We start from the raw sequence: 25,074 nt of genomic DNA, 5'->3' as shown, positions 1-25,074 counted from the left end.
AGCAGTGGGCTTTGGCAGCAGCCGGGCACACTAGGCTGCAAAGGGCGACGCGGTGGCCGTACAGCACCGCCAGCTCACACGGCACGGCTCGGGGGGACCCCGGCCGCACCGGGGCTGCTGAGGGCTGCCCACACCCATCATGGCGGCGGCCGCGGCCTCACGGGCACGCCCCCAACGCGCGGGCTGGGCCGGGGTCCCGCGAGGTTTCGGGGGCCTGCGGGAGCCGCCGCGTCGCTGTGGTGACGGGATGCGAGCCCTCCGCCGAGTCGGGGGAGCCGCAGGTTCGAGTCCTGGTGTCGCACGGTGCCTCGGCGGGCTCCCGGTGAGGGGCTGCGGGATCCCCCCGGGGCGGGAGGGCCTCCAGAGCTGTCGGTGAGGGGCTGCAGGACCATTCTGGGGCAGGGGAGCTTCCAGGGCCGTGGGTGAGGGGCTGCAGGAGCCCTCGAGTCAGCAGAGAGCCTGGGCCCGGGGCTCGGGGGCTGTAGGTGCACCCCAGGTCGGGAGAACCCCCAGGAGCGTCGGTGAGGGGCTGCGGGACCGTTCTGGGGCAGGAGAACCGCCAGGCCCGTGGGTGAGGGGCTGCAGGAGCACACCAGGGTGAGAGGAGCCCCGAGGCCATCAGTGCTGCCCTGAGGGGGCTGCCAGGCTCTGGGGGTGTGAGGCGAGGGGGCCCTGGCGTCCCTGGGGAGCCTGAGGCAATCCTGAGGGGCTCACGAACCTGAGGAGCAGAAGGAGCCAGGTCTCCACGGCATTTGGGAGACGTGAGGGGATGGCTGGTGGCCACCGGCCTTTGGCCCATGGGGTCACCATTAACTTAAAAAGGGAATAAAAGAGAGACAGGGATGTACTGAGGGCCGAGAGCAGCCTGGCACAACAAACCATTCCTGGGAGCAGCAGCTGGGTGAAGCTTACAGAGATGGATAATTTTCACATTACATTTTCCCCAGTCCTCCCCCTGCACCTCGTGAGAGATTCGTCACTGCCAAAGCCCTGTGCATTCAATGGTGTTTTGACAGCCAAGCCCTGAATAGCGCTTGCAGCCTGCACTGCTGTGTCCTGCAGAGGTATCTGGGAGAGGAATGGAGCAGTTTCATGTTTCTTTCCTCATTCTTTCTCCTGCAGAGCCGTGGAGGTCCCTGCGGGGCTGACTGGTAGGAAGGAGCCCGCTGCTGCAGCTCTTCCCACTATGTCACAGCCAATACCAGTACAGATCACAGTTTTGAATGCACAGGACCTGGTAAAGTTCTGAAAATATCTCTACTAATTTAATAAACAAGGCCAGAGCAATTCTGTGTGCGCAGGGATCCCCTGTGAGAGCAGGCGGGGGGTGATAAGGCTAGAGGAAGGAGTGGTGGAGTATCAGAGGTTCAGCAATGCCACACTGTGGCTTCCTCCTCCCCACTGAGGAGTTCACACAGAGGAAAAATCTTGTGAGGCACATAAATTAGGGAACACACCTCCCTAGCAGCAGGCCAGAGATACTGGTGTGAAATGTACCTCTCTGCCTCCTCTAACTGTGTATGGAAATGGCAGGTTTTTTAAGCAGAGTACAGCAAAAGTGTGATCAGTGAGACAGAAACCTGTGAAAGGACCTCACCTTGGGTGTAAAGCCAGATTTTCATCCCAGCTCCAGCTGTTTAAATCATATTGAAAGCAATAGGGTGGCTCTGGTTTTTTAAAAAGGCAGTGGATCCAGTTCAAGGCTATGAGCTGGTGCCAATCAAACCACCACTGCTGTGATTTCCATGTGATGCACCCAGCTGTCCTTAAAGTCTTCCAGAGGAACTGGCATTTGGGAGGGGATGTGGAGGAGAAGCTCAGCTCCTGCTGCAAGCAGAAAAAATGCAAATCCCTGCTTCTGCTCCAGCAGCAGACAGAAAAAGCAATCCAAAAGCACCTGCTTGAGGGTTTCACATTGTAGTACTGAAGTACCTCTTACACTGATGGATTCAGCAAACAGCAGCTTAGGTGAGGTATGAGGTGAGAGGAGGATAAACAATGCTGGGAAGAAAAGACTGCTGGATTGATTGCATCTGGAATGTTGCTTTGTGGTTCTGATTGCTCCACCGTGAGAAAGGGCTGTGCAAAAAGGAGGGGGGGTTACAAAAGGGCAATAATCACAGCAACAGTATGAAAAAAAACCCGGCTGTAAGAATGTGGAATCCACTTCTAGCTATAAGTGTGGAATCTGCTTAATTAGAGGCAATGTAGAGAAGGATGAGAGAGGAGTCTTGGATAATTAATGGTACAGGGAAAGGTTAATTGGATTCTTCTGCTTAGCCATTCATAGGATGTATGCTCAAGGAGACAGTGAGAAGGGCTGAAAATTAAAACCAAGTGAAAGAGATCTCTTTTTGTGTAAGAACCAGCATGGAACTAATTACCCCAGTGACAGGGAGAGAGGGAGCTGAGGGCGGGTTAGGCATCCCTGTGGCTCAGCACTAAGGAAAAGCTGGGTTTGGGTACAATGGCCCTTGTGTTCAGCCACTTCTCTGTGAATTGAGAGTGAAACTGTGTTTCTGCTGCAGGGAGCCCTTTGGTACCTGCTGCCCAGCACTTTCTCTGCTGTGGAGCTGCCCGACGCTGCCCCTGTGGGTCCCCACTGCCGTGTGCTGTGCCCTCACTGTCCCTCTCCAGCCCTGTTTAAGCCCCTCTGTTTAGACATTTGAAATTCAAAGTAAAATCTGAATCTCCTCATCTCTGATTAAAGCAAGTGGTATGAAGGTGGTGTAACAACAAATTGCAGAGCTCCCTAAGAGCTTGCTGGAGCCCTTCCTTTGATTTCACAGAATCATGGAATCATGTAGGTTGGAAAAAGCTTCTGAGACCATCAAGTCCAACCTTTAAGCCAGCACTGCCAAGCACACCACTAAAGCATGTTCCCAAGTGCCACATGCACTTGTCTTTTGAACACTTGCTGGGATTAGACCTCTCCCACTTCCCTGAAGAACCTGTGCCAGTGCCTGACCACCCTCACCGTGAATAAATTTTCCCTAATATCCAAACTAAACCTCCCTGGCACAACTTGAGGCTGTTTTCTCTTGTCCATTTCAGGACACTTTGCCCTACACAACATCCACAGGTGTCCCGTGAGCTCATCCCTGTAGCTCAGAAGCTGCTTTCTTAGGAGACAGCAAAGGTCTCAAGCTTCCTGGAAGTACAAAAATATCAGTGGAGTATTTTGGGATTTGTTTCAGATGTGTCTTTCCTGAGGTGAAGCCTGAACCTCTCTATCTCCCTTGCCATAGCTCCTGATAATCTTTGGGGCATCACAGCATGGTGAAACAGGAAATTTCCCTCCTAAAAACAGGGAATGGTGAGCTCTCAGTGTGGCCAAGCTCTGCTCCTCTTCCTCATTCCTGTGGTGGAACAGACTCCCCACAAGTGAGCCCTGTCCTGGTCACTGGCCTGAGCTGCTGCCAGAGGAACTCTGATGCTGGGATGCTGCTGCAGAGCCAGCTGCTCTCTGAGCTCTTTTTTTTTTGACAGAAAACTCTCAAAAGCAACTTGCTGTCTACGTTGGTGCGTGTGGAGTACAACGGAGCAGTCCTGGGAGAGTCCCCCAAGACTCATGTGCTGCCAGATGGGACAGCAGAATACGACTTCAGCACCAGCTTTGAGTGCAGCCCCGATGGGCCCAACTCCTTGGATATCCTTGTGCAGAAACCACTGCTTTGTAAGTAGCTGGTGCCAGATCTCCCCCCTTGAAGTTGGGTGCTGTTGCTGCAGGAGTCACTGGTTCAGGAATAGCACTTCAGCAGCAGTGGTGGGAGGCTCTCAGCACTTCTTGTCCATCTCTGCCAGCTGGAAGAATCCCCTTTCATGTTGGCCCGTACCCCTTTGGCTTTGCTGTGCTTGTCAGCCTTGGGAGGTGAAGAGGAGCTTGTGCCAGAGCTCACACAGACCCTCCCTGGTGCCTGACCTGCTGGTCCAAGGAATTCTGCCAGCTCCTCTCTTTTTATCTCCCTAGTGACACTGCTAGAAGTGTCAGGAAAGGACAAGAAAAAACCAGAGAAAATCACTCCTCTTGCCCAAGCTGTGGTGGACCTTCTACCTCTGCTGCAAGGTACAGCATTGAGTTTTACAGCTCCCTGGCACTTTCTGATCTCTGCTTATGGACCCCTGACTACAATTTATCTCCTTTGGACAAAGTAACCTTCATAGCTCTGCAAAATCTGACTCAGGGGGAGAGAGAGTAGCTCAGCATTCAGAATTCATTCAGAAGGAAATCAAAATTCAGAACCATGATTTTGCCTCATCAAATGAGGTGTCCCTGCCCATTGCAGGGGGCTGGAACAAGGTGATCTTTAAGGTCCCTTCCAACCCAAATCATTCCTTGACTGTGATTCTTTGCAGAGGGTCTCACTCCAGGCTGTTCTCATTCCTGTTTCTTCCCAGGAGTGCGTTCACTGAAGGTCTTAGCTCCTTTGTATGCAGTGCCTGCCTCCCCATCGAGGCTTTACCCCGAGGCCACGGTATGTGGAATTTGGAACTGTTCCTTCCCTCATTCAGCTCTCTGCTGCTTTTTAATGGGAGGGAGAACATGACTCAGCTGCCTGGCTCATCACGGATGTGGTACAGCCCTATATGTTACAGGCTTGGAGGCCTTTCCCGCTCCCTCTGACGTCTGTCCCTGCTTCCCTCTGATAGGTGAGGTCGTGCTGGGAAATGTTAATGTGTGCAGCTACCCAATTGCTCTGCAAAAAATAACAAAGATGGAAAGCACAGTGCTGAAAACCCCCCAAAAAGCAGCGGCCAGGGTCACCTGCCCAGCTTCATTAGCCTTCCTTTCTGCAGATAAAATGTCTGAGTCCATTATTGTACAAACTCTGACTGCCTTTCCTGCAAGGTCCTTATTCATTCAGTAGGCTGCAAAGTACCCAGTGACTAAAATAGGGAATGAAGTATGAGGCTGGGAAAATGTGTCCAGTTTTGCTACTGAGCCTGCCTGCAGTGAGCACCAGGAGCAAACTGGAGGGGTGGATAGCCCATTAACAGCTCTGTGTTTAAGAGGAGCTCACAGTGAGCAAGGTGGGGGGGCACTCATTAGGGAGGACAGGTAATAAATGCTGACCAGCTGGTTTTCCCTCACACACAATCCATCCAGGGCTGGGACAGGTAATTAAAGGCTGCACACAGAGCATGGAGATAGGGCAGAGGCAAAGCTGGGGCTCTCTGAATCACCAGGGGAAAAGCATCATTTTCCACCCTTGATGTTCTTTCTCTGTGGCTCCTTTCATGAGACCCTGCCTCTTTCTCCACAGCTCATTTTAAGAAACCCTTGGGGCATGTGCCATACCTCAGCCAGGCTGTGATTTAAACAAACAAATACCACAGTTGAGCCAAATTGGTCCTGAGATTCCTTTCCTGTGCTGAGCTGTTTTCTTTTACATCGGAGATGAGGCACAAGATAACATTATATGTTCTGGCCTTGGGTTTCTGCTTGCTTCTCCCTAAGAGCAGGCAAGTTATAATTGTCTGTTCACTGGCTTGATTTTTATCTTTGTCTCACAGGCTGGCCTTGAAGTGACAGTGAGCAGCAAAGAGCTCCTGCTCTCTGCCACCCAGTTCTCAAGTGGGAACCTCATGAGCATCACGCTGGAGGCAGCTTATTCTGTCCCTGAAGCCTTTACCCCTGACGCCCAGCAAAACTACATGGTTTGCTTGCAAATACCAGCAGCTGATGAGGTGAGAATGGTCCAGGCACAGTGACAGGGGCTTTGGCTGGGCTTGGGCTGTTCTCCCACCCCATGGAACAAGTGTCCAGGCACGTGGGGTGCACAGCTTCCGTGCTTGTGCACCAGCAGCCTTTGTTGGGAGGTCTCAGAGTCTCTGTGGCGTGATGTGTTTCTTTAACACAAACAAAGGTCTGTTTGGAAAGATTTGGATTCAAACTGGCAGGTTTTTTTCCACGTGGCTCTTTATTTTTATTCCATTCTTTGTATGCATGTGGTGGAGTGCATTTTCCAAGCCAGGCACCCTGTACTGTTGCTTTGCTTTGTTATCCCAGCTTGGAGCAGCTGGCTCTTGCTCCTGCTCCTGTTAGAAATGCAAATCCTTTGTTTCTCCTGTCTCTCTAGAAAGAATTGCTATTGCTCTTCAAGAATGGCATCCTGAAGGCTGATGGTGAAAAAGAACCGTTGCCCCGGCCCAAAAACTGGCCCCTTGGCCCTATCCTGGCCCCTGATGCTCTGAACATACCTGAGTCCTTCATTGTTGGTGGGCCCTATGAGGATGAGGATGGAGAGCTCAACAAAAGCGAGGTGAGGAAGGACTGGCAAGTTTGGAAGAGGACCAGGAGGGATGGAGAGACTTGGTATGAGAGGGAGGTGGGTGGTCACTGTGCAATGTCCAGCCCAGAGGTGGTTCTCCTGGGACAGCAGACGTGCTTACTCACTGCTGGAGACATCTCAAGGCAGAATGTGGCAGGTCTGGTCCCACACACTGAGCTCCTGGGCTGGGAGCTGAGTTATCTCCCGTGAGCCAGGCACTTCACGCTGATGGTGTCTGCAGAAAAGGCTGTCAGCCTCTCTGCAGGGCTGGCCTGCCTTTGGGCACTTGGACACCTCTGTCTGACTCACATTCTCTCCCGGGGACACTTTTGAGGATGATGCAGGCTGTGGAGTTTGCTGTCCTGGCTTTGATTGCACGCTGTTTCTCACAGGACAGGGAATTCAGGATCCAGGCCGAGAGCACGAGGAGAGTTGTGTGGGACACGGAAATACGCTGTTTCCTGGACGCTGCTGCAGTGGCCGTGTAAGGGACCTGAGCAACCCAGCCCAGAACATGCTCAGAATGACCTGAGGCAAGGAGCTGCAACGTGCAGGTGCTCTTGGGCCACATAGGGGTCAAACTGTGGCTCTGCCTCACCTGCCGTGGCTGCTGTGACTGTCTCTTGGCCACAAGCATTCACCTGAGCAAGGGCACAGCTCTTGAAGTGCCTTGAACTGCTGGCAGCAGCTTTGTTCTGCTGTGCTGGGAAAAGATGAATTGTCTGGAGCTGCTATCTCCAGGCCACAAATGCTCTCTCCTGCTGCCAGCAGCTGGGGCTGGGGGCTGGTCCCTGCATAGCTTGAAGGAAGGGGGAGCAGTTATGGTGAGCAGACCTGGACTAGAGCTGCATCCACAGCTCTCCTCTGAGCTGCTAATTAAGTTTTTACTGAATCCCAAATACGTTCAAGCCTTTCACTCCATGTGGGCCCTCTTCATTTGCTTTTTTATTGGATAAGTATTGCCTTTAGCAGCTCCAGATACGCTCAAGATCAGGATGAGTGTTCCATTTATCTTTGAATCCTGCTATTTTCTGGCCTCAGCTGCATCATGGCTGTGCATTTCACAGCCAAATTACTACTTGTGTGGAAATACTCACTTCTATCTCATTTGATTTTTTAAAATTCTTTTCCCTACACATCCATCCACCTGCCTGCTGGTGTCAGAGTCACCAGCCACACTGAATGCAAGCTCAGGATCCACTTGCTCTGTACAATTCAGGTTTTATACCAAAATTAATCACATTCCTTCTTACTTATTTCTGAAGTAACTGGGGGAGAGAGAAAGCCCAATGTGTTGCTCTCACTGTTGTTTTAAAGCTGGCTGTGCCATAAATGTACACAGCAGTGGGTAGAGCAGAAAATGTACCCAGCCTGCCCCAAATCAGTGTTTCTATGGCTTGAGGGTGTTTGCTGAGGGAATAGGGTGAAGCAAACCCAAGGGGAGCTGCTGGGGCACAGAGGAGGGTGGTGGGGCTCTCCAGCTGGGTTTCTGCATCTCCTCAGTGCATCCTGCATGCTTTGTGCCCAGCCTGCAGATGCGCATTGCCGAGCGCCGCCACTGGCCCGTGGAGCTCTGCAGGATGTCCATAGCCTCAGGTGGCAAGGGGAAAGCCAGCAAACTTGACAAGGTAAAAGTGGGGTCTGGCTTGTGGAGCAGCATTGCATTATCAGGCATTTTCCTCTTCAGGCCTTTGTGATACCAAAATCAGCCTTGAAGCTGCCAAAGTGAGTCAGAGAGCAGGAGATTTTGTGAAAAATCAGCTTTATAGGGCTGTAAAATAGATACAGAGTCATATATTTTCCTTATAGCTCTCACTGATGGTCTGCGGTAGCTCACTGGAAAGAGGACAGGGTGACTTTTAAAATCACAGAATAGTTTGGGTTGGAAGGGACCTCGGACTCCATCTTCCAACACTTTCCACTAGACCAGGTGGCTCAGAGGCTTGTCCAGCCTGGCTTTGAAGAGAATTAAAAGTAATTCACTGAGCTGATCTGTGGCCAGTGGCGTTTTTAAACAGCTTGAGGAAGTTCTGGCATTCTTTCTCAGGCTGCAGGTAAGTTATGCTTTTGCATCTAAACCAGGGTGGTTTAACAGAGAAACAGCCCCTTAGAGAATCATTCTGCTCCTGGCAGATGGTTGTGTGAGAGCTCCTAATCTATCCCAGGGCAAAGCCAAATAAGTTGGTGTAAATCCCTTTCAGCACTCACAGTGCCAGGATTTTGCAGCTCTGATGATGATGATCCTTCCAGCCAGGCCTCCCACACCTCCTAAGCCACTTGGTGTCTGTCCAAGCCGAGATGCACAACTCTGGTAGGGTCACCTGGACTTCTCACCATACAGCTGATAATCTTCCAGCTGTATCTCAACAAGACCATCCTGAGGGACAGCAGAGTGCAGCAACTAGAGAGAAAAGCTGCCCCATGGGGGTTGGGATAAAATTAATATTCTACATATGGAATGACTCCAGTGTGTTCATCCAGGTTGTCTCGGCTGCGTGCCAGTGACAGAACCATGGGCTCATCAGGTGCATCAGTTTGCTGTGTGGCCTTCTCTTAAGGAGATTGATGACCTTGTTCCCTTAAGGAGAATAGCAGCCTGTTCAGGATCTCAGTCCCTTGCTCTGTGTTTCCAGAGAGATGAGGACAAGCAGATTGCCTTCCATGGTGTGGCATATGTCAACATGATGCATTTGCTGTGCCCTGGGGTGAAGCAGATCCGAGGGGCCTTCCGTGTCTTTAACTACCAGGACAGCGAGGTGTTTCAGAAGGTGAGAGCAGCAGGCTCTGCTCCAGCTCTGCAGCTGGCTTTGCACTGAGGGCTTGGGAGCAGGGACAGTGGACACGGGGGTGTTTGGGAGCAGGCAGGGTGGACAGAGGGTGTTTGGGAGCAGGCAGTGTGCTAGTTGGAGCTGGATCTGAACCTTGAGTGCCCTTCTGGTGATGGAGAAAAGTAATGATACAAGCTTTTAGGTGCAGGTTTCTACAAGGCAGGGCATTTCTTGGGGGGGAGGGTGAGCAGGTCTGGGGGCTGAGAGAGGCTTTGAATCTCACTCCACTCCCTCCTATGGCAGCATGATCCACTCTCCCCAGTCTGGAACATGGGCAAGGGAACGGTGTTGCTGGGAAGAGCAAACAGTGGCTTTAAAAGGATGGCGTTACCCCCGGCAACCACCAAAAAAGCTGTCACTGGAGCTCTTTCAGCTCTGGCTCACCGAGGTTTATTTGTCTTTTTGTTTTTCCCTCTCTGTTACTAAGAGTGACAGTTACATCTCCATTTTCCCACAGTCTCTCCCTCCTGGAACAGACCTGAGCTTGTTTCAGGAGGGCAGATGTACAGCCTGGTTTTATCCCCCCATGTTCTCTGTGGGGCTGTAGTCCAGGTGCAGGGGCTGGGTGAATTTCAGCCCTTCTCCTGCCTCCCTGCTCCCAACTGGCTGCTGCAGAGCTGGGCTGGGCACGAGCGTGTCTGCTGGGCTCTGCTTCCCTGCCATGAATAATGACCCCTTGGCTGCATGGTGCTGCTTGTCCTGTGCCATTTATCTGTCGCAAGTGAAGTCCTTCTTACTCCCCAGGTGCTTTGGGTTGCCTCTTGGTCTAAGGAGTTTCCCTATAGCTGCTCCATCCTCTCTCCAGGATCCCCATAACTCTTGCTAGCCCAATCCCTGTAACCAGGATGTGTGGGAGGGAACAGCCTGTCTGGGTGGTCAAACACTCTGTAAACAGAAAGTCTGAGAAACCTATTCCTTGCAATTCCCTGATGTATGTCAGGGAAGCTGCTCCACACCAGAAAATGAGCTGGGAGCCAAGGGATGCTGTCAGGCAGGTGGGGACCCCCAAAAATGTGTGGAGCAGGCCTGGTGAGAGAAGCCAGATTCATCCAGCAGCCCTCATCACCAGGCAGGTCCATAGCTGTGAGGTAGGTCTAGGATCCCACCAGGAATTCAGGATCAAGAATCTGGGTTGCAGCAAGTTCAGCACATATCTCAGGCAAGGATCAAGGGCTCAGTGAAAACACAGCTCTTTGAGGGAAGATGGAGAGACCCCCACTGAGTCTCACAGTCTGACCTGAGGCTTCACAGCTACACAGGATCAGAGCTGGGCTGGAGCACCAGCAACTGAACTCTAGGAGGAGAGTATGAGGTTACAAAACTCTTAAGGCATTTAATATCCTGACAGTGTGTTTTGTGATGAGAGAGGTTAAGGCAAATGAGTGAGGAAGCCTGCTTTGTCCCTTGATTCTCTCTGTTTTTCAGACCAAAGTTCAGTACAGTATTTTCCGGGATCGCAGGTCTCAGCTCAGTCTGGGCAAGGAAAGGCTGGGGACCTCTCCTGGTAGCAAAGCTGCTCCCAATAAGGCTCCGAAGGAAGAGAAAGATTGCAATGCTACGGTAAGGTCCAGGGAGGCACGTGGCACCATGGTTGCTCTCGTTCTGTGTCACAGCAAGTTGGGACATGCAAGAACCAGGGATGCATCCTGATGATGTCTCAGTTGTCTCAGCCAACTGAGAAATACTCATTATCCTGGACCCATAGAACCTTCTCAACATGAAGGGATCCACAAGGACCGTGAGTCCAACTCCTGGCTGTGCACAGACACCCCAACAATCCCACCCTCTGCCTGACAGCATTGTCCAAGCACTCCTGGAGCTCTGGTAGCCTTGGGGTCGTGACAGTGCCCAACCACCCTCTAGGGAAAGAATCTTTCCCTGACATCCAGCCTATTCTATCCCTGGCACAGCTCCAGCCATTCTCTAAGGTCCTGTCACTGGTCACAGAGAGCAGAGATTGGAGCTGCTTCTTGTAAGGAAGCTGCAGCTTTCCCTTATCTGAAATCCTGGGACGTGCTGCTTGAACTTGCAAAGATTTGAGATTTATTGAGTCTGAAACAAGAGACATCTTTTCTTTTTCCTAATAGTTACTCAGCCCATCCAAAATCCAGTTGTCACATGGCACTGGAGAATCTGAAAATGTCACAAATCTCAGCCTTGAAGGACAGGTAATTATGTCTCTCCAAAGAGAATGAGACACTGTAGAGCATCACTGTGCTGGTGTCTTACACCTTTCACACAATTAAATTCCTCAATTGGACAAGGGATTTTTTTACGTAGATGTTGTCCCAGAGTTCTTCCAGTGATGTCCACCTGGAGAGCAGGCTGGCACTGGGCTAGAAGGTCTCTGTAAATTGTCAGGCACTTATTTAAATTATCCCTTCATATTTTGGCTTCTTCCTCTGGAATGCACATTCATTCTGCAGGCACATTGATTATCTGGGCTCTCTCCTTTTCCCTAGCCTGGTTTCTCGAGCTGGATTTTGCTGCTGTAACTCATTCTGAGGGCGGGTTATAAAACAAGCTGGATCTCTGCAGTTTGGAGATCTGTGGCTGTGTGCTCAGTATTTCACTGTGCCAGCACTGGCTGCAGACAGCACGACACAGGGAGCAATGTTTATCTCCACAGCAGTACAGCGAGGCAGGAACATTCCTGGTGATGGAGATAAAGCTGGACAAGCCCTTGGTCCCAAAGCGGCTGCGGGAGGAGCTGGTCCAGCGGTGCGTAAGGATGGGCTGTGGGGCTGACAGCTCCTCTCTGCAGGCTGGAGAGAGGCTTGTACAGCAAACCCCCCTTGGAATACTCCATAAAGAGGGCCTGAGACAAAGCCCACAGGAATCAGGGGGAGGATTTGGCCAGACTGCTTTAGACATGGCATCTGGTGTGTTGGGAAAACACTTGTTCATCCCAGCTGGCATCTCCCTGCCATTCCTCTCAAAACAAGAGACACCAGAGCAGCACAGCAGTGTCTGTGTTCCTGTCTGGGCTTTGTTCCCCTCTAATCCCCATGTGCTTGCCTCTTGCATGTGATGCTCAGTGGCTTGGTCAGTCCTGGCCACCAGCGTGGACTGCCCTGGGTAGAGCTGCTGTTGCTTCACCAGAGCATTCTCTCATTTTTAGCTTTCCAGAAGTTTTCTTACAATGTTTTACCCATTCCTGAGCTTTTATGTTAGTTTTCATGTTGTTCTGCTGCAGAGCTGCTCTTTCATCTCTGCTGCTTTGAGACTTCAGTTCCTGTCCAGTGGCAGCCCTACTGTGTTATGGGTTAGAAAGGCATAAAACATCTAATTTATGGAATAAAAAAAAAAAGAAATTGCAGCAGATGAATAAGGTATAAGAGGTGCAGGTTATATCTCTCAAACAGAAATGTCATCCATTCATGGAAGGTATATGTGTTGTCCTCACTGCTCCCTGCTGTCTTCCAGGAGGAACAGGCTGAGGAAGGTGAACCCCTCTTAGAACAGACCTTTTCCTGGTCTATTTTATACATTTCTACTCTTCTGTAATGTGTATGGATTCAGTGTCACTCCTCCTTTCTTGTGTGCACCTGAACGAGGCCTGTGGCACCTTGGCTTGGTGGGACGGATCATGTTCTGAGCACTGAGGGTGTTCTGGAGTCCAGCAAGCAGGAAATAGTGAAGAAAAAATTAAATTAATTAAGGCTGGTTTGGCACCAGGGATTCAAATTCCAGAATCCCAAAATGATTCAGGTTGCAAGGGACCCCTGAAGGTCACCTAGACCAACGTTCATGTTCAACTGGGGTTCCCCAGAGCATGTTATTCTGTGTCCAGATGCTTTTTGGATATATCCAGGGAAGGAGACTCCACAGAGAATCCTGCTCCAGTGCTCAGCCACCCTCACCTAAATAAAATCTTAGTTTAAAATACGCTAATCCTAATGGAAGTCATTGTAACTCCACAGAGGCCCAGGCAGGGCTGGGTGGTGTCTGGCCATCGATGTGTGGCCAAGGGTGCCACAGCCAAACTGGGCAGTGTTGGAACTGATGGATCAGGTGGTCTGGGCTGTTCGGTGACCAAATTCTACAGAGCTTTCCTCAGCCTGGTTCCTTCCTTACACCTGTTCTGCAGAACCAGGAGCTCCAAGATACAGCTCTGCTGCTCCAGGAGAGCAGTTTGGGTTAGCAATAAATGTTAACCCTGTCATGACAAGCCACAGCCATCTGTTGGGACCTGTTCACTCTTGGTCTGAGATTTCAGGTTTCCTCCCAGGTGCCTGTGAGGTGTCTCATGGACACGATGGCAGGGTGGAGCCCTCGCACTACACAAGCCAACATCCCTGGCAGTGGATCTGCTGATCTCTCCTCTGCTCTCACTGACAGGGTCAAGGAGCTGATTCCTCCCCGCCCTGCGCTGCCCCCACAGGTGGAAGGAGCCAAGAAGGTACGTGTGAGAGCCTGTGGCCTTGCCCCCGTTCTGCCACCCCACCCTGCTCTCAGAGTCTTCATTCTCAGCCCACAGCAACATGGGGATGAGGTTTGAAGAGATCAAGGGTGCAGGGCCACAAGAGGGTGAAGAGTCTAGAAGGGAATAGGGAAATATGAGGAGTGTGAGGTCACTTGGAATGTTCAGCCTGGAGAAGAGAGACTGAGGGTAGAGCTCATTGAGGTCTGCAGCTTCCTCACAAGGGGCAGCTTCAATCTCTGCTGTCTGTGACCAGTGACAGGACCCAAGGGAGCAGCTGGAGCTGTGTCAGGGGAGGTTTTAATGAATTTTAGGAAAAGAGTGGCTGGGCACTGCCCAGGCTCCCCAGGGAATGGGCACAGCCCTGAACTGCCAAGCTCCAGGAGCATTTGAACAGCGCTCTCAGGAATGCCCAGGGTGGGATTGTTGGGGTATTTGTGCAGGGCCAGGAGCTGGACTTGATCCTTGTGGATCTCTTCCAATTCAACATATTTTATGAAACACACAGAAAAGGAAACTTCTGTATGGGTTATCTCCTCAGCAGTGTGCCTTGGGAACCCATCCATCACTCATGTTCACATCCCATTCAAAGGGAAGCCATGAAGAGATGGAGCAAAGGGAGGGAAGGCAGCCATGGGGGGATATTTGGAAGGAAATGGGATGCTGGGAAAAGAGGCTACCAACACCTTACATTTATATCCTGGGCAGTCCCAACATTTTTTGTCTCAGACCAGCCCCTGTGCTTCATCAGACTCAGACAAACCTGAACAGAATCAGCCCTGACCTTTCTCAGGTCACCAAGAATTTTTGAGGATCAAGATTATGGAGATTACAGGTTCTGCTGAAGAGGGCTGGCCATAGGCTCCCACTAAATGAGATATATTTTACTCACAGCCAATTATATTGCTATAGGAGAGATAGCAGTGACTGGAATACTGGGTTGTGATGGAAAATCGTAGCAGGAAGGAGCTCTTTTATGTTTACCTGCAGATATTTTCTCAGCCCTCAGGCATGGACGGGAAAGGATGTGTGACAGACTAATTGAGACTTGAGTCAGGTGGAGTTAATGGGAGGCGTGGGCTGTGGCAAATCAAATACATATCAAGGTTGATTGCATAAGTGGCTTGTGAAATTTATTTATTTCTTTCCTAGGTGGTGGAAGATTACCACAAACGTGTCACGAGTGTTGCTGTTGCCATCCTGAGGGAGTACCATGAGCTTTTTGGGAAGCAGCTGCTTGACCGGGGAGTGATGGACCATGAAACCATGGAGGAACAAAAACGTCAGCTCAACTACGAGCTCAATACATCTGGGAAATATTTTGCTTTTAAGGAACAGCTTAAGGTGAAGACTCCTTTGTGCTTTTTGCTTCCCTGCTTGTTTTATCCAGGCACTTTCTCAGTGAGGAACTGCTTCTCCATGGGGGTAACTCAAGATGATGTGGTGCTCTAGAATCCTTTCCTGCCACCTGGAGCTGTTGCAGTGAGCACTGAGGGACAGGATTCCCCTCTAATGGAGCAGGCACCAAGTTGCTTTAGTCCCACACCAAGAGAACACTTCCTGTCATTGGGAGCTGCTCCCGTCCATTTGCCCCATGCTCATAACCTGAGAAAGGTAGAGCTGGCTGCTCTCACATTCCCAGTCTGCCCTGGCAGGGAAAGGACGTTTCACTTTCTCAGCTGCTCAGCCTCAGCCACACTCTTCCTGGAGACCCCCCCTCTGTCCTGAGGAGTTGAGCCATCCACATGCTGTCCCTAAAGGCTGTGTCAGGGAGGTGGGAAAGGAAATCCCCCTTGCTTGCTTTGTTTTGCTTTTATCAGTGGTGGGCTGGATTTATTTCTCAGAACTAAGCTGGAGCTTCAGGCTCTGTCTGTGTCTGATTACAGCGCTGGTGGGGGGCACGGGAAGGAACCTGCCTTGTGCCATGTCCCTTGTCTCCACAGTATTCTGTGGTGAGGATTGTGAGGGAGAAATACCTGAAGACCACAGCATTTGAGACCAAGGAGGAGCTCCAGGCATTCCTCAGTGAGCTCTATGTGTACCTCGTGGACCACATGCACATGGCCCTGAACAAGGTAGGGGAAACCAGGGTGACTCGGGCCATGGCTTTGCTCTGGGTCCAGGGCAGATGAAGGACTTTTGCCTTCTATGCAGAAGCAGGCTCATGCTTTCATCTGCTGGAGTTGTCACATGCAGACCATGAGCCACACTCGAGGCAGGGATCTAGTGCCTTTGTATCCCACTGCTCAAAATCCTGGGATAGGTGTGAGATGCCACTGGTGAAGCTGCTGTAGCTGGCATATGGTGAGGGTGGCTGGGCAGAGCAGGAGCTGGGGTCACCAGTGAGTGGCCCCACTGAAGTTTGTCATCACCTTGATGACAAAATGCTGTGAATAATCATAGAGTCACAGACAGGTTTGGGTTGGAAGGGACCTTAAAGCTCATCTCATTCACCCCCTGCCATGGGCAGGGACACCTTCCACTATCTCAGGTTGCTCCAAGCCCCATCCAGCCTGACCTTGGACACTGCCAGGGATCCAGGGGCAGCCACAGGTGCTGTGGGCAACCTGTGCAAGGGCCTCCCCACCCTGCCAGGGAACAACAACTTCCCAATATCTAACCCTGCCTTCTGGCAGTGGGAAGTCCTTCCCCCTTGTCCTGTCCCTCCATGTCCTTGTAAAAATTGCTATTGCCCAGTGCCTGTGTGGCAGAGGTACCTGGAAATGATGGGAATGCGTCCCAGCACAGAGCAGCTTGCTCTTCCCAGTGCCAGCCCCAGCCATACTGGTCTATACCGTGTGCAGTGCTGGCGTGGGACCTGCTGCCATACTGGGATCACACAAACCACTCTTCCCTTCCCCAGGACTAACACTGTCTCCTTCCCTACCAGCTTCTGTCTGGGGAAGATGTTTCTCCTGCCCCTCCACCCCACACGACCAAGAAGCAGCTCTTGCTCTTTGCTCATGAAGCTGAAGCCAACAGGGACCTCAAACTGGCCTCTCTGTTCCACAAGCAGGTGAGGGAGCCCCAGATCTGTCCTGCCATCCCCTGTGTGGACTGGCACAGCCCAGCATCACAGTGGGGCCACTGCTCACAGCTCAGCCAGCCCCCACTGTGGTGGAGGGAGGAAGGAGCTGAGCGTCACTAGGATACTCAGCCTGAAGTAGGATTTGGGAGGGATTTCCCAGGGCGATGCTGCTCTCTGCAGGATGTGAGATTGTCCCTGGCTGGGTCACTGAGGACTCCAGCCTCGAGGCCGGGGAAAATGGGATGTGCTGGGTCAGTTCTGGGGACACTGGGTCCTAGGAGGCATCAGCTGGAGCTGGAGGACACGTGTTAGGTGGAGTAGGATCGGAGGAAGTGGGCTTCCAGCACGATCCCATTTAGGGGACACCCTTGGGTGTGACAGACAAGGTCTTGATTCTTGCTCAGCTGGGCTGGGGTGGCCAGGGAAGCTGTGGTCATTCCAGAATTGCCTGCCCAGTCCATGGCACGTGCTGAGCCTGACTGCAGTGATGATCTCTTTGTGCAGAGAATAGCTCGGGACCAGCGCAGCATCCAGGCCTGGCTGGACTATGGAGCCTTCTGCCTCCTGTATGAGGATGCCACCAAAGCCCTGGAATGCTTCCAGCAGGCCGTTTGTCTGGACCCCCAGTGCATCCAAAGGTGCTGAGTACTCCTGGTGGGTGGGTGGGGAGGGTGTGGAGTGTATCCCCCACACCATTGCTGGGGCTGCAAGGCTGACTGCTCTGCCCCTGGCCCAGCTTGCTGCTCTGTGGGATTGTGAGTGTGAAGCTCCGAAACTATGAAGACGCAGAGATTTTCTTTGAGGATGCCTGCTGCTTGGAGCCATCCAGTATCATAGCCTGGACCATTGCAGGTACAAAACCAGTCAGGTGCTCAAGATATACTCCTGTAGAGCCAAGCATTGTTCCTGTCCCTAGTCCTGTTCTGCCTGCTCCAAGCTGAGGGCTAAGGGAAGCATTTTGCTTCCTTTGGGTGTCTGCTGATGCTGCTCTGTCTCTCCCACAGGTTTGTTTTATGAGCTGCAGAATAATTATATTCAGGCAGAAAGGAGCTTCCGTGAGGCTAAGAAGCTCCTGCGAGCACAGCTTGAGGAGGAGAGGAGAATGCTTGAGGCTGCTGAGGGAGACGGGAAAAAGCCCAGTTCTCCCAGCAGAGACCCAGGTATCAGACAAACCCAGGAGGTGCCCTGACCAGCAAGGAGGGGTGGGTCTGTGTGGTGAACAGTGGAAGGAGGAGAGCTTTTAAGAGGAGAAGTACAAAGGGTAAAGGTAGAAGATATGGACTGTGAGCTAGAACAGAATTCCATGGAAGCTGGCACTGTGAGTTCCCCACACAGCAATCCAAAGGGCAAACCAGCTGTTTGCCAGTGACCCTGAGGCCAAGGCTTCCTTTGGAGCCCCTCTGAGTCCAGCCTGAGCTGAGGCTGTCTGAACTGAGTCCCAGATATTTGGCCAGGCTGCAGGAAATGCTGACTGGCTTCATTTTTAGCATTATCATCACTCATGCACAGTGCCTCAGGCAGGCAGGCTCGTGACACGTGTGGGTTTTTGTCCCTTCTGATTATGAGGAAAGGGATATTCATAGAATCATGGCATGACTAAGGCTGGAAAGTACCTCCAAGATCAAGTCCAGCTGTTAACCCAGCACTGCTGTGTTCATCACTAGCCCATACCCCCAGCTGTCACATCCACATGGCCTTTGAACACTACCAGGGATGGGGACCCCACCACTGCCCTGGGCAGCCTGTTCCAATGCCTGACCATCCTTTCTGTGAATAAATTTTTTGCTATCATCGAACGTAGACCTCCTTGGTGAAACTTGAGGCCGTTTCCTCTCATCCTGCCTCATTTATACGTGTTTTTGGCTTCACATGGTAATCTTGTATTAAAAACCCTAGCCCCAGGTATTGCCTCCTGCAAAGAAATTTCTTCCCAGCTTTGAAAACCTGATAGATCTTTTATATTTTCTCTCTCTCTCTTTTTTGTTTTTGTTTTGGTTTTGGGTTTTGTTTGTTTGTTTGTTTGTTTTGAGGAATCGTGTTCTAAACTGGGAAGTTTATGGCTTTCCACCTAATGGTTGTTGGGGGTTTAATTCCAGAGAAGTTTCCAGATGGCTCAGCTGACAAACCACCAGAGGTCGTGGAGGGTGTGACATCAAAGGAAGAGGCTACAGCAGTGCAGGAAGCCCCAGAAGGTTTGGGAATGGGGATGTGGAGAGCTGGGAGATGGTCCTGTGGGAATGGTGGGAGTAATGTGGGACCAGTGAGCCATGGCCCCCGTGCTGCCAAGGCCTGTTGTCTCTCTTGAGCCAGGGAATCTGCAGGCAAAGCAGGTTCACTCTGATTTTCAGAGCAGCACATGTCAGGATGGACAGCCAGCAGGTGAATGCATCTTTCTCCCTCACGTCACTGTACCCTGCACCTTCCTTTTCTTCCTCCTGAGATGCCAGCTCTTAAAGTGTCCCTGGGGATCCCCTCTTGTTGTGTGGTGTGGGATCTGCCTCCTCCACAGCCCCTGTGGTGCTGGAAATGGCTGGGTGCCTCAGGGCCCCCTGGTTGCTTTGGGGAGGCAGGAGCCTCACTGTAGTTGTCTCTGACAAGCATAATTCCTAAATTTCCACCTTTTTTCCTCTAGGTTTGGACTGGATAGTTTGTGGGTGAAGAGTGTAATTTCTTTTCAGATCTCCTATAAAACTTAAGCCCGTCAGAAAGAAATGCTGAGTTAATCTCTGCTTCAGCCTCCCCTGCCACCTCCTGGGTTTTGCTCCACGTTGCAGGGATTTTTCTGTCTCCACTGGGATGTCAGGACCTGCTTTGGCTCCAGAAATAAAAACCCCACTTTGGGACTGACAGAGACACATTTTCTTGCAGCTCCAGAACCTCAGCCACCTCCCTGCACAATCTTCATGAAGACAGTGGAATTCCTGAAGAAATTCAATGCTATCCGGGTCAGTTTAGCAGGGAGTGGAGTGGGGAGGGAGGCTGCTTTATTCCCAAAGAGCTCTAGCCAGCCTCTTTCTTGGCCTCAGGGAATGAGCCATGGCTACTCCAGAGGCTGAGCACAAGAGGGAGCAAAGCCACCACTGCCCACAGATGCAAAAGTGTGGCCAGGCAGAGTATGGAGCCCACAATGCTGGCTGTGGACACACAGCCCCAGCACTGCCTGCTGCAGAGGAACAGCCAGCTCAGAAATGCTACAGGGTGCTCTTCCCTGTGCATTCAGAGATGGGATCCATTATTGTGGTGCTTCCAAGATGCCTGAACTCCTGTGATTCAGACACTTGTGTATGCTGGAGGGATTTTTGTATCAACTGTGGAATGTGCCTGTCCTACCAAGTCATCTCTGGGACATCTCTGGTTGTCACATTGTGCTGCCTGCCTAAATTTAATATGGCAGAAAGAGTTGCTTAAATCAACTAAATGGAATCCTGGAATGGTTTGGTTTGGAAGGGACCTTGAAGTTCATCTCATTTCTACCCCCTGCTCTGGGCAGAGACATTTTCCACTAGATCGGGGATACCTTCTACGAGACCAACATTCAAAAGTGGGGAAAAAGAAATTTCCTTTGTGTTTTCTGTTTGTGGAAGTCAGAGTGGTGTCAGTCAGCTCTCCTGCCCTGTCCTGCTGGGGTGTCCATAGTGTCTCTGCTCCCCTAACCACCCCCTGTGCTGTTCCTCCCCAGTTTGTTCACAAGGCACTGGCCCACGAGCTGCTGAGCCTTCAGGGAGGCCCCACCTGTGCCTACTACCTGGCCATGGCCTGGACCTACCGGCTGCGGGAAGACTTCCCCAGATGTGAGGAGTGCCTGCGCGAGGCCGTTCGCATCGACCCCTTGGTGTGTGAGAGCCCAGAGCCCCTGCTTCATTCCCACTTTACCATTCCAGTGCTAGTCCAGAGCATTTCAGTGGGAGGGCAGCCACACCAGGCTGTGGCTGCAGCACTGCTCTCTTTGTTATCCCATTGTCACAGCCTCTTGTCACTCCCTGCACAGGCAGGCAGCATCCCAGAGCCTGTCTCTGCCTCTCCCTCTGCAGCATCTGCCTTTCTTTTCTCTCTCAATAGGTATATCCTGATCCTCTGTCCCTGGCTGGGGGAGTCGGGTTCTGTTTCATGACAAACAAGGTTGCTATTGAGCTCTCTGCAAGGAAGGTGGCTTTAGGGAGGCAGAGTGAAAGGAAAGCAGGGGGAAGATGACACCTGGGAATGCTGTGTGCAGGCAGGACACTGGGCAGGGAGCTGGAGGGGGATCCCATTGCTGGTGTCCTGCAGGCAGCCCACTGACCTTAACTCTCTCCATAAACCCTGCCCTGATAGCACAGAGTCATGGAATTGTTTAGGTTGGAAAAGCCCTCTGAGATCATCAAATCCAGCCATTCCCAGCACCTCCATGCTCACAATTAAACAATGTCCCCAAGTGCCACATCCACATGGCTTTTAAATCCCTCCAGGGATGGGGACTCCACCACTGCCCCATGCAGTTGTGCCAGTGCCTGACCACTTTTTCTGTGAATAAATTCTCCCGGTATCTAATCTAAACCTGTCTTGACATAACTTGAGGCCGTTTCCCCTTGTCCTGTCCCTGTTCCCTGGGAGCAGAGCCTGACCCCCCCCGGCTGTCCCCTCCTGTCAGGAGTTGTGCAGAGCCACAAGGTCCCCCCTGAGCCTCCTTTTCTCCAGGCTGAGCCCCTTTCCCAGCCACCTCAGCCCCTCCTGGTGCTCCAGCTCCTTCCCCAGCTCTGTTCCCTTCCCTGCACCCGCTCCAGCCCCTCAATATCCCCCCACAATTGAGAGGCCCACAGCTGGACACAGCCCTGGAGCTGTGGCACCCCCAGTGCCCAGCACAGAGCCACAAGCCCTGCCCTGCTCCCGCCAGCCACGCCATGGCATGCCCAGGGGGCACTGGCCTTCTTGCCACCTGGGCACTTGGCTCTGCTTCAGCTGCTGCCAACCAGCACCCCCAGGTCTCTCCTTTGCCACCAGGCAGCTTCCAGCCACACTGTCCCCAGCCTGGAGTACTGCACAGGGAGTTGTTGTGATAACACAATGAAACACTGCTCAGCTCCTCCTTTCTGCTGCTTGCAGTGTCCCAGCCCCCCCTCATGAGTTTCTCCCATCCATGTCTCACTCCTGGTTTTTGGTGCACAGAATCCAAATGTCTGGGCTCAGAAAGGGCACCTGTGCTACCTGCAGAGGGACTTTGACCAGGCAAAGGATTGCTACGAGCGAGTCATCAGCTTTGTGGAGGATGCTGAGGATCTGCACTTTGTCTACCTGCGCCTGGGCTCCATCTACCTGGACGAGAAAGAGGTGAGGAGCCAGCAGGGCTGTGGAGGGCAAGTTACCACAAAACAAATCACTCCTGCAGCAGCAGTGGGGCCAGTGGGTGTCTGAGCCCCACGGCAACAGGGTGTTTGGCAAACCCCTGGCTGTGGAGTGACGCAGGGGATGTGTCTGTCTCTCTCCTGGCAGTACGGCCGGGCCAAGCACATCTTCCTGCTCGCCTGTGACAACTCTGCCTCCTGTCTCACCTGGCTGGGCGTGGGCATCGCTTGCTACAGGGTGAGTGCAGCTGCCTTCGTGTCCTCTGGCCTTCACTTGGTGGCACGGGACACAGGGCTGGCTTTTGCAGGATCCCCTTGTTTAAAACAACTCTTGGCTGCCTGTGAGCCAGTGCTCCCAAATGCCATCATGTCCTGTGTGCTGTGACAGCCCCAGCGTGGCACTGGATGGTGTCGCCTTCAGCCGCTGCTCTGGGAACACCCAGATGATGCCACCTTCAGCCCCTGCTCTGGGAACAGCCATCCTTTCCCCTCATGCCAGCTGGTGCCAGCACCTCCTTCCCCAGGGTGTCGTGGCAAACAATCTGGGCTCTGCTCCGAGTTCCTGCCTGCACGTGACCTGCATGTCACCAAGGCACTGAGTGGGATGTCAGCAGGGAGGAATCTCGGTACTTTCCCTGTCCAAGGGAATCCAGCACTTCTGAAGGGCTGCCAAAGACACCCAGCCACCAGGAGTGCAGTGTCTCCCCAAGGGACACCTTGCCAGGTTCCCCCAAGGGAGTTTGGCTGAGGAAGCAATCAAGGAAGGAATTTAAACTTCTGTTACCCCTTGGCCAAATGTTTACCTCCTGAGAGGCTGTGGAATAGGGTTAGGGAGGTGAGTGGTGGCCTTGACACCAGCTACCCCTGCATGCCCAGAGCAGCTGCACAGCAGGAATAGGGAGCAGGAACACAGCCATGTTTCCTCATGGAGCTGGATCACTCACTTCCTGGAGGTGAAGGGGTTTGTGCTGCTTCCCTTACAGCTAGACACTAATTTAGAAATAGTGTGTGGTCCCACGGGGGTCAGCAGTGGGAAGCTCCTGCTCCAGACTGGAGATCTGGATGCTCTGGCACTGAGGATAACTCCTTGTCTGTAAATTCTTTCTCTTGCACTTCTCTCGGGGAAGCCCTCCTAGGAGCTTCTGTTGCACTGATTTCTTCTGCTGTTAGAGCAATGCCTGTTCAGTTGGGAAGCCCTTTCTGCCTGCTCTTTGTCATTAGTCCCTGCCTCTCCTCCTCTCTCTCAAGCTGGAAGAGATGCTGGAAGCAGAAGATGCTCTCTCTGAAGCCAATGCCCTAAATAACACCAATGCTGAAGTGTGGGGATATCTCGCCCTCATCTGCCTGCAGGTGAGTGCCCAGCCCCTGCCAGCCTGACGGAGGGGGGGTTTAGGGGGGGTTTATTGGGCTGGTAGGGGGGTGGCATCTGCTCATGAACCTGAGGAGCTGGTGTAGAGCTCTGTGATAAAAAGTTTGGGGCTGTTCTTGGGGAAAGCTCGGGGGAAAGCGAGTGCTTGGGTGGCAAAAGAAGCACCCTGAGGCAGCGACTGCCCCAGGGCATGTCCTCCCTGCTGAGCTTCTAACAAATGTCATTCCACGGAGATCCCATGTCTTTCCTGGGGTGCTGGCCACTGCTGAGGCACCTGAAATCCTGGGATCCTATTGGCCCCTCCAATGAAAAGACAGACATTGAGGGGCTGGAGCGTGTCTAGAGAAGGGAACAGAGCTGGGAAGGGGCTGGAGCACCAGAAGCAGCTGAGGGAGCTGGGAAGGGGCTCAGCCTGGAGAGAAGGAGGCTCGGGGGGCCTTATGGCTCTGCACAACTCCCTGACAGGAGGGGACAGCCGGGGGGTTGGGCTCTGCTCCCAGGGAACAGGGACAGGACAAGGGGGAAACGGCCCCAAGCCGTGCCAGGGGAGGTTTAGGTTGGATATTGGGAAAATTTCTTCACGGAAAAGGTGGTCAGGCACTGGCACAGCTGCATGGGGAAGTGGTGGGGGCGGGTCCCCATGCCTTGGGGGATTTACAAGCTGTGTGGATGTAGCAGTTGGGAACAGGGTTCAGTGGTGACCCTGGCAGTGCTGAGGGAATGGGGGGATTTGATTATCTCAGGGGTCTTTTCCTGCCTGCCGCACCCCAGGATTTGCTCCCCGGTGCTGTGTGTTGCAGGGCGGGCGGCAGCTGGAGGCAGAGCAGTGTTACAAATACACCGTCAAGGTTCGTGTCCGTGCCCTGCGGGGCGGGCGAGGCTGCGGGCGGCACGAACCGCTCACCCTGCTCCCTTCCCAGCTGGGAGCGCGGCGGTGCCGCGGGACGATCCCTGTCCCGCCGGTGTTGCAGCCGAGCCACCGAACGGCTCCGTATCTGCCGGGCAGCCCCGCGCAGCCCGGCCCTGAGCCCGCTCCCCTTTCCCGCAGCTCGGCCTGCGGAACGACGCGCTGCTGCAGGAGATCCGCGACGCCCAGCACCGCTTCGGCTTCGGGGACCCCTCGCTCTGACCCCGGGCACATAAAGCCCTCTGGCACATAAAGCTCCTGGCACATAAAGCCCCCTGGCACATAAAGCCCCCTGGCACATAAAGCCCCTGGCCCGAGCCCGGCTCTGCCGCCACCGCGGGGACGGGAGGGGGGGCGGGGTCATCATCCAGGGGGCGGGGTCATCGTCCGGGGGGCGGGGGCAGCGCTCGAGAGGCGGGGTTGGGGCGGGACATGATCACGTGAAAGGCGCTATCGCGCCGCTGATTGGCTGCGGCCGCGCGGGACGGTTGATCCCACGGCGCGCGCCATGGCGGCAGGTGAGGGGGGCGACAGCGGGGACTGGAGGGGGGACACGGGGACAGCGCGGGGGAACCGCGGTGATCCGGGACACGGGGACACGGGCACAGCGCGGGGGAACCGCGGTGATCCGGGACACGGGGACAGCGCGGGGGAACCGCGGTGATCCGGGACACGGGCACAGCACGGGGGACACGGGGACAGCGCGGGGGAACCGCGGTGATCCGGGACACGGGGGACACGGGGACAGTGCGGGGGAACCGCGGTGATCGGGGACACGGGGGACACGGAGGCAGCGCGGGGGAACCGCGGTGATCCGGGACACGGGGGACACGGGGACAGCGCGGGGGAACCGCGGTGATCCGGGACACGGGCACAGCGCGGGGGAACCGCGGTGATCCGCGACACGGGGGGCACGGGGACAGCGCGGG

The 25,074-nt window shown here is 53.3% G+C and overlaps 1 protein-coding gene across 5 annotated transcripts; it reads left to right on the top strand.

Annotated features, from left to right (window-relative positions):
* Positions 1–135: 135 nt before the first annotated feature.
* On the top strand, positions 136–24,455 carry CFAP70 (cilia and flagella associated protein 70). Of its 5 annotated transcripts, none has more exons than XM_038151288.1 (27): positions 136–372; positions 1,123–1,237; positions 3,490–3,676; positions 3,971–4,066; positions 4,399–4,475; positions 5,515–5,688; positions 6,081–6,263; positions 6,665–6,756; positions 7,801–7,900; positions 8,906–9,040; positions 10,526–10,660; positions 11,733–11,821; positions 13,442–13,502; positions 14,676–14,867; positions 15,467–15,598; positions 16,414–16,539; positions 17,056–17,189; positions 17,288–17,403; positions 17,556–17,711; positions 18,648–18,743; positions 19,420–19,496; positions 20,231–20,383; positions 21,694–21,855; positions 22,018–22,107; positions 23,118–23,219; positions 24,039–24,086; positions 24,287–24,455. In XM_038151288.1, the coding sequence occupies exons 1-27, from the start codon at positions 140–142 to the stop codon at positions 24,365–24,367; spliced, it is 3,342 nt and encodes a 1,113-aa protein (XP_038007216.1). In that variant the 5' UTR covers positions 136–139; the 3' UTR covers positions 24,368–24,455. The 5 variants fall into 5 exon arrangements, with proteins under 5 accessions (XP_038007216.1, XP_038007214.1, XP_038007217.1 ...); XM_038151286.1 differs by having other exon boundaries at positions 11,730–11,821; XM_038151291.1 differs by having other exon boundaries at positions 197–281; positions 11,730–11,821.
* The last annotated feature ends 619 nt before the right edge of the window (positions 24,456–25,074 follow it).

The sequence above is a fragment of the Motacilla alba genome, chromosome 14 (genome assembly GCF_015832195.1).
Source record: "Motacilla alba alba isolate MOTALB_02 chromosome 14, Motacilla_alba_V1.0_pri, whole genome shotgun sequence".
Lineage (NCBI taxonomy): Eukaryota > Metazoa > Chordata > Aves > Passeriformes > Motacillidae > Motacilla > Motacilla alba.
This window is presented reverse-complemented; position numbering and strand designations above follow the sequence as displayed.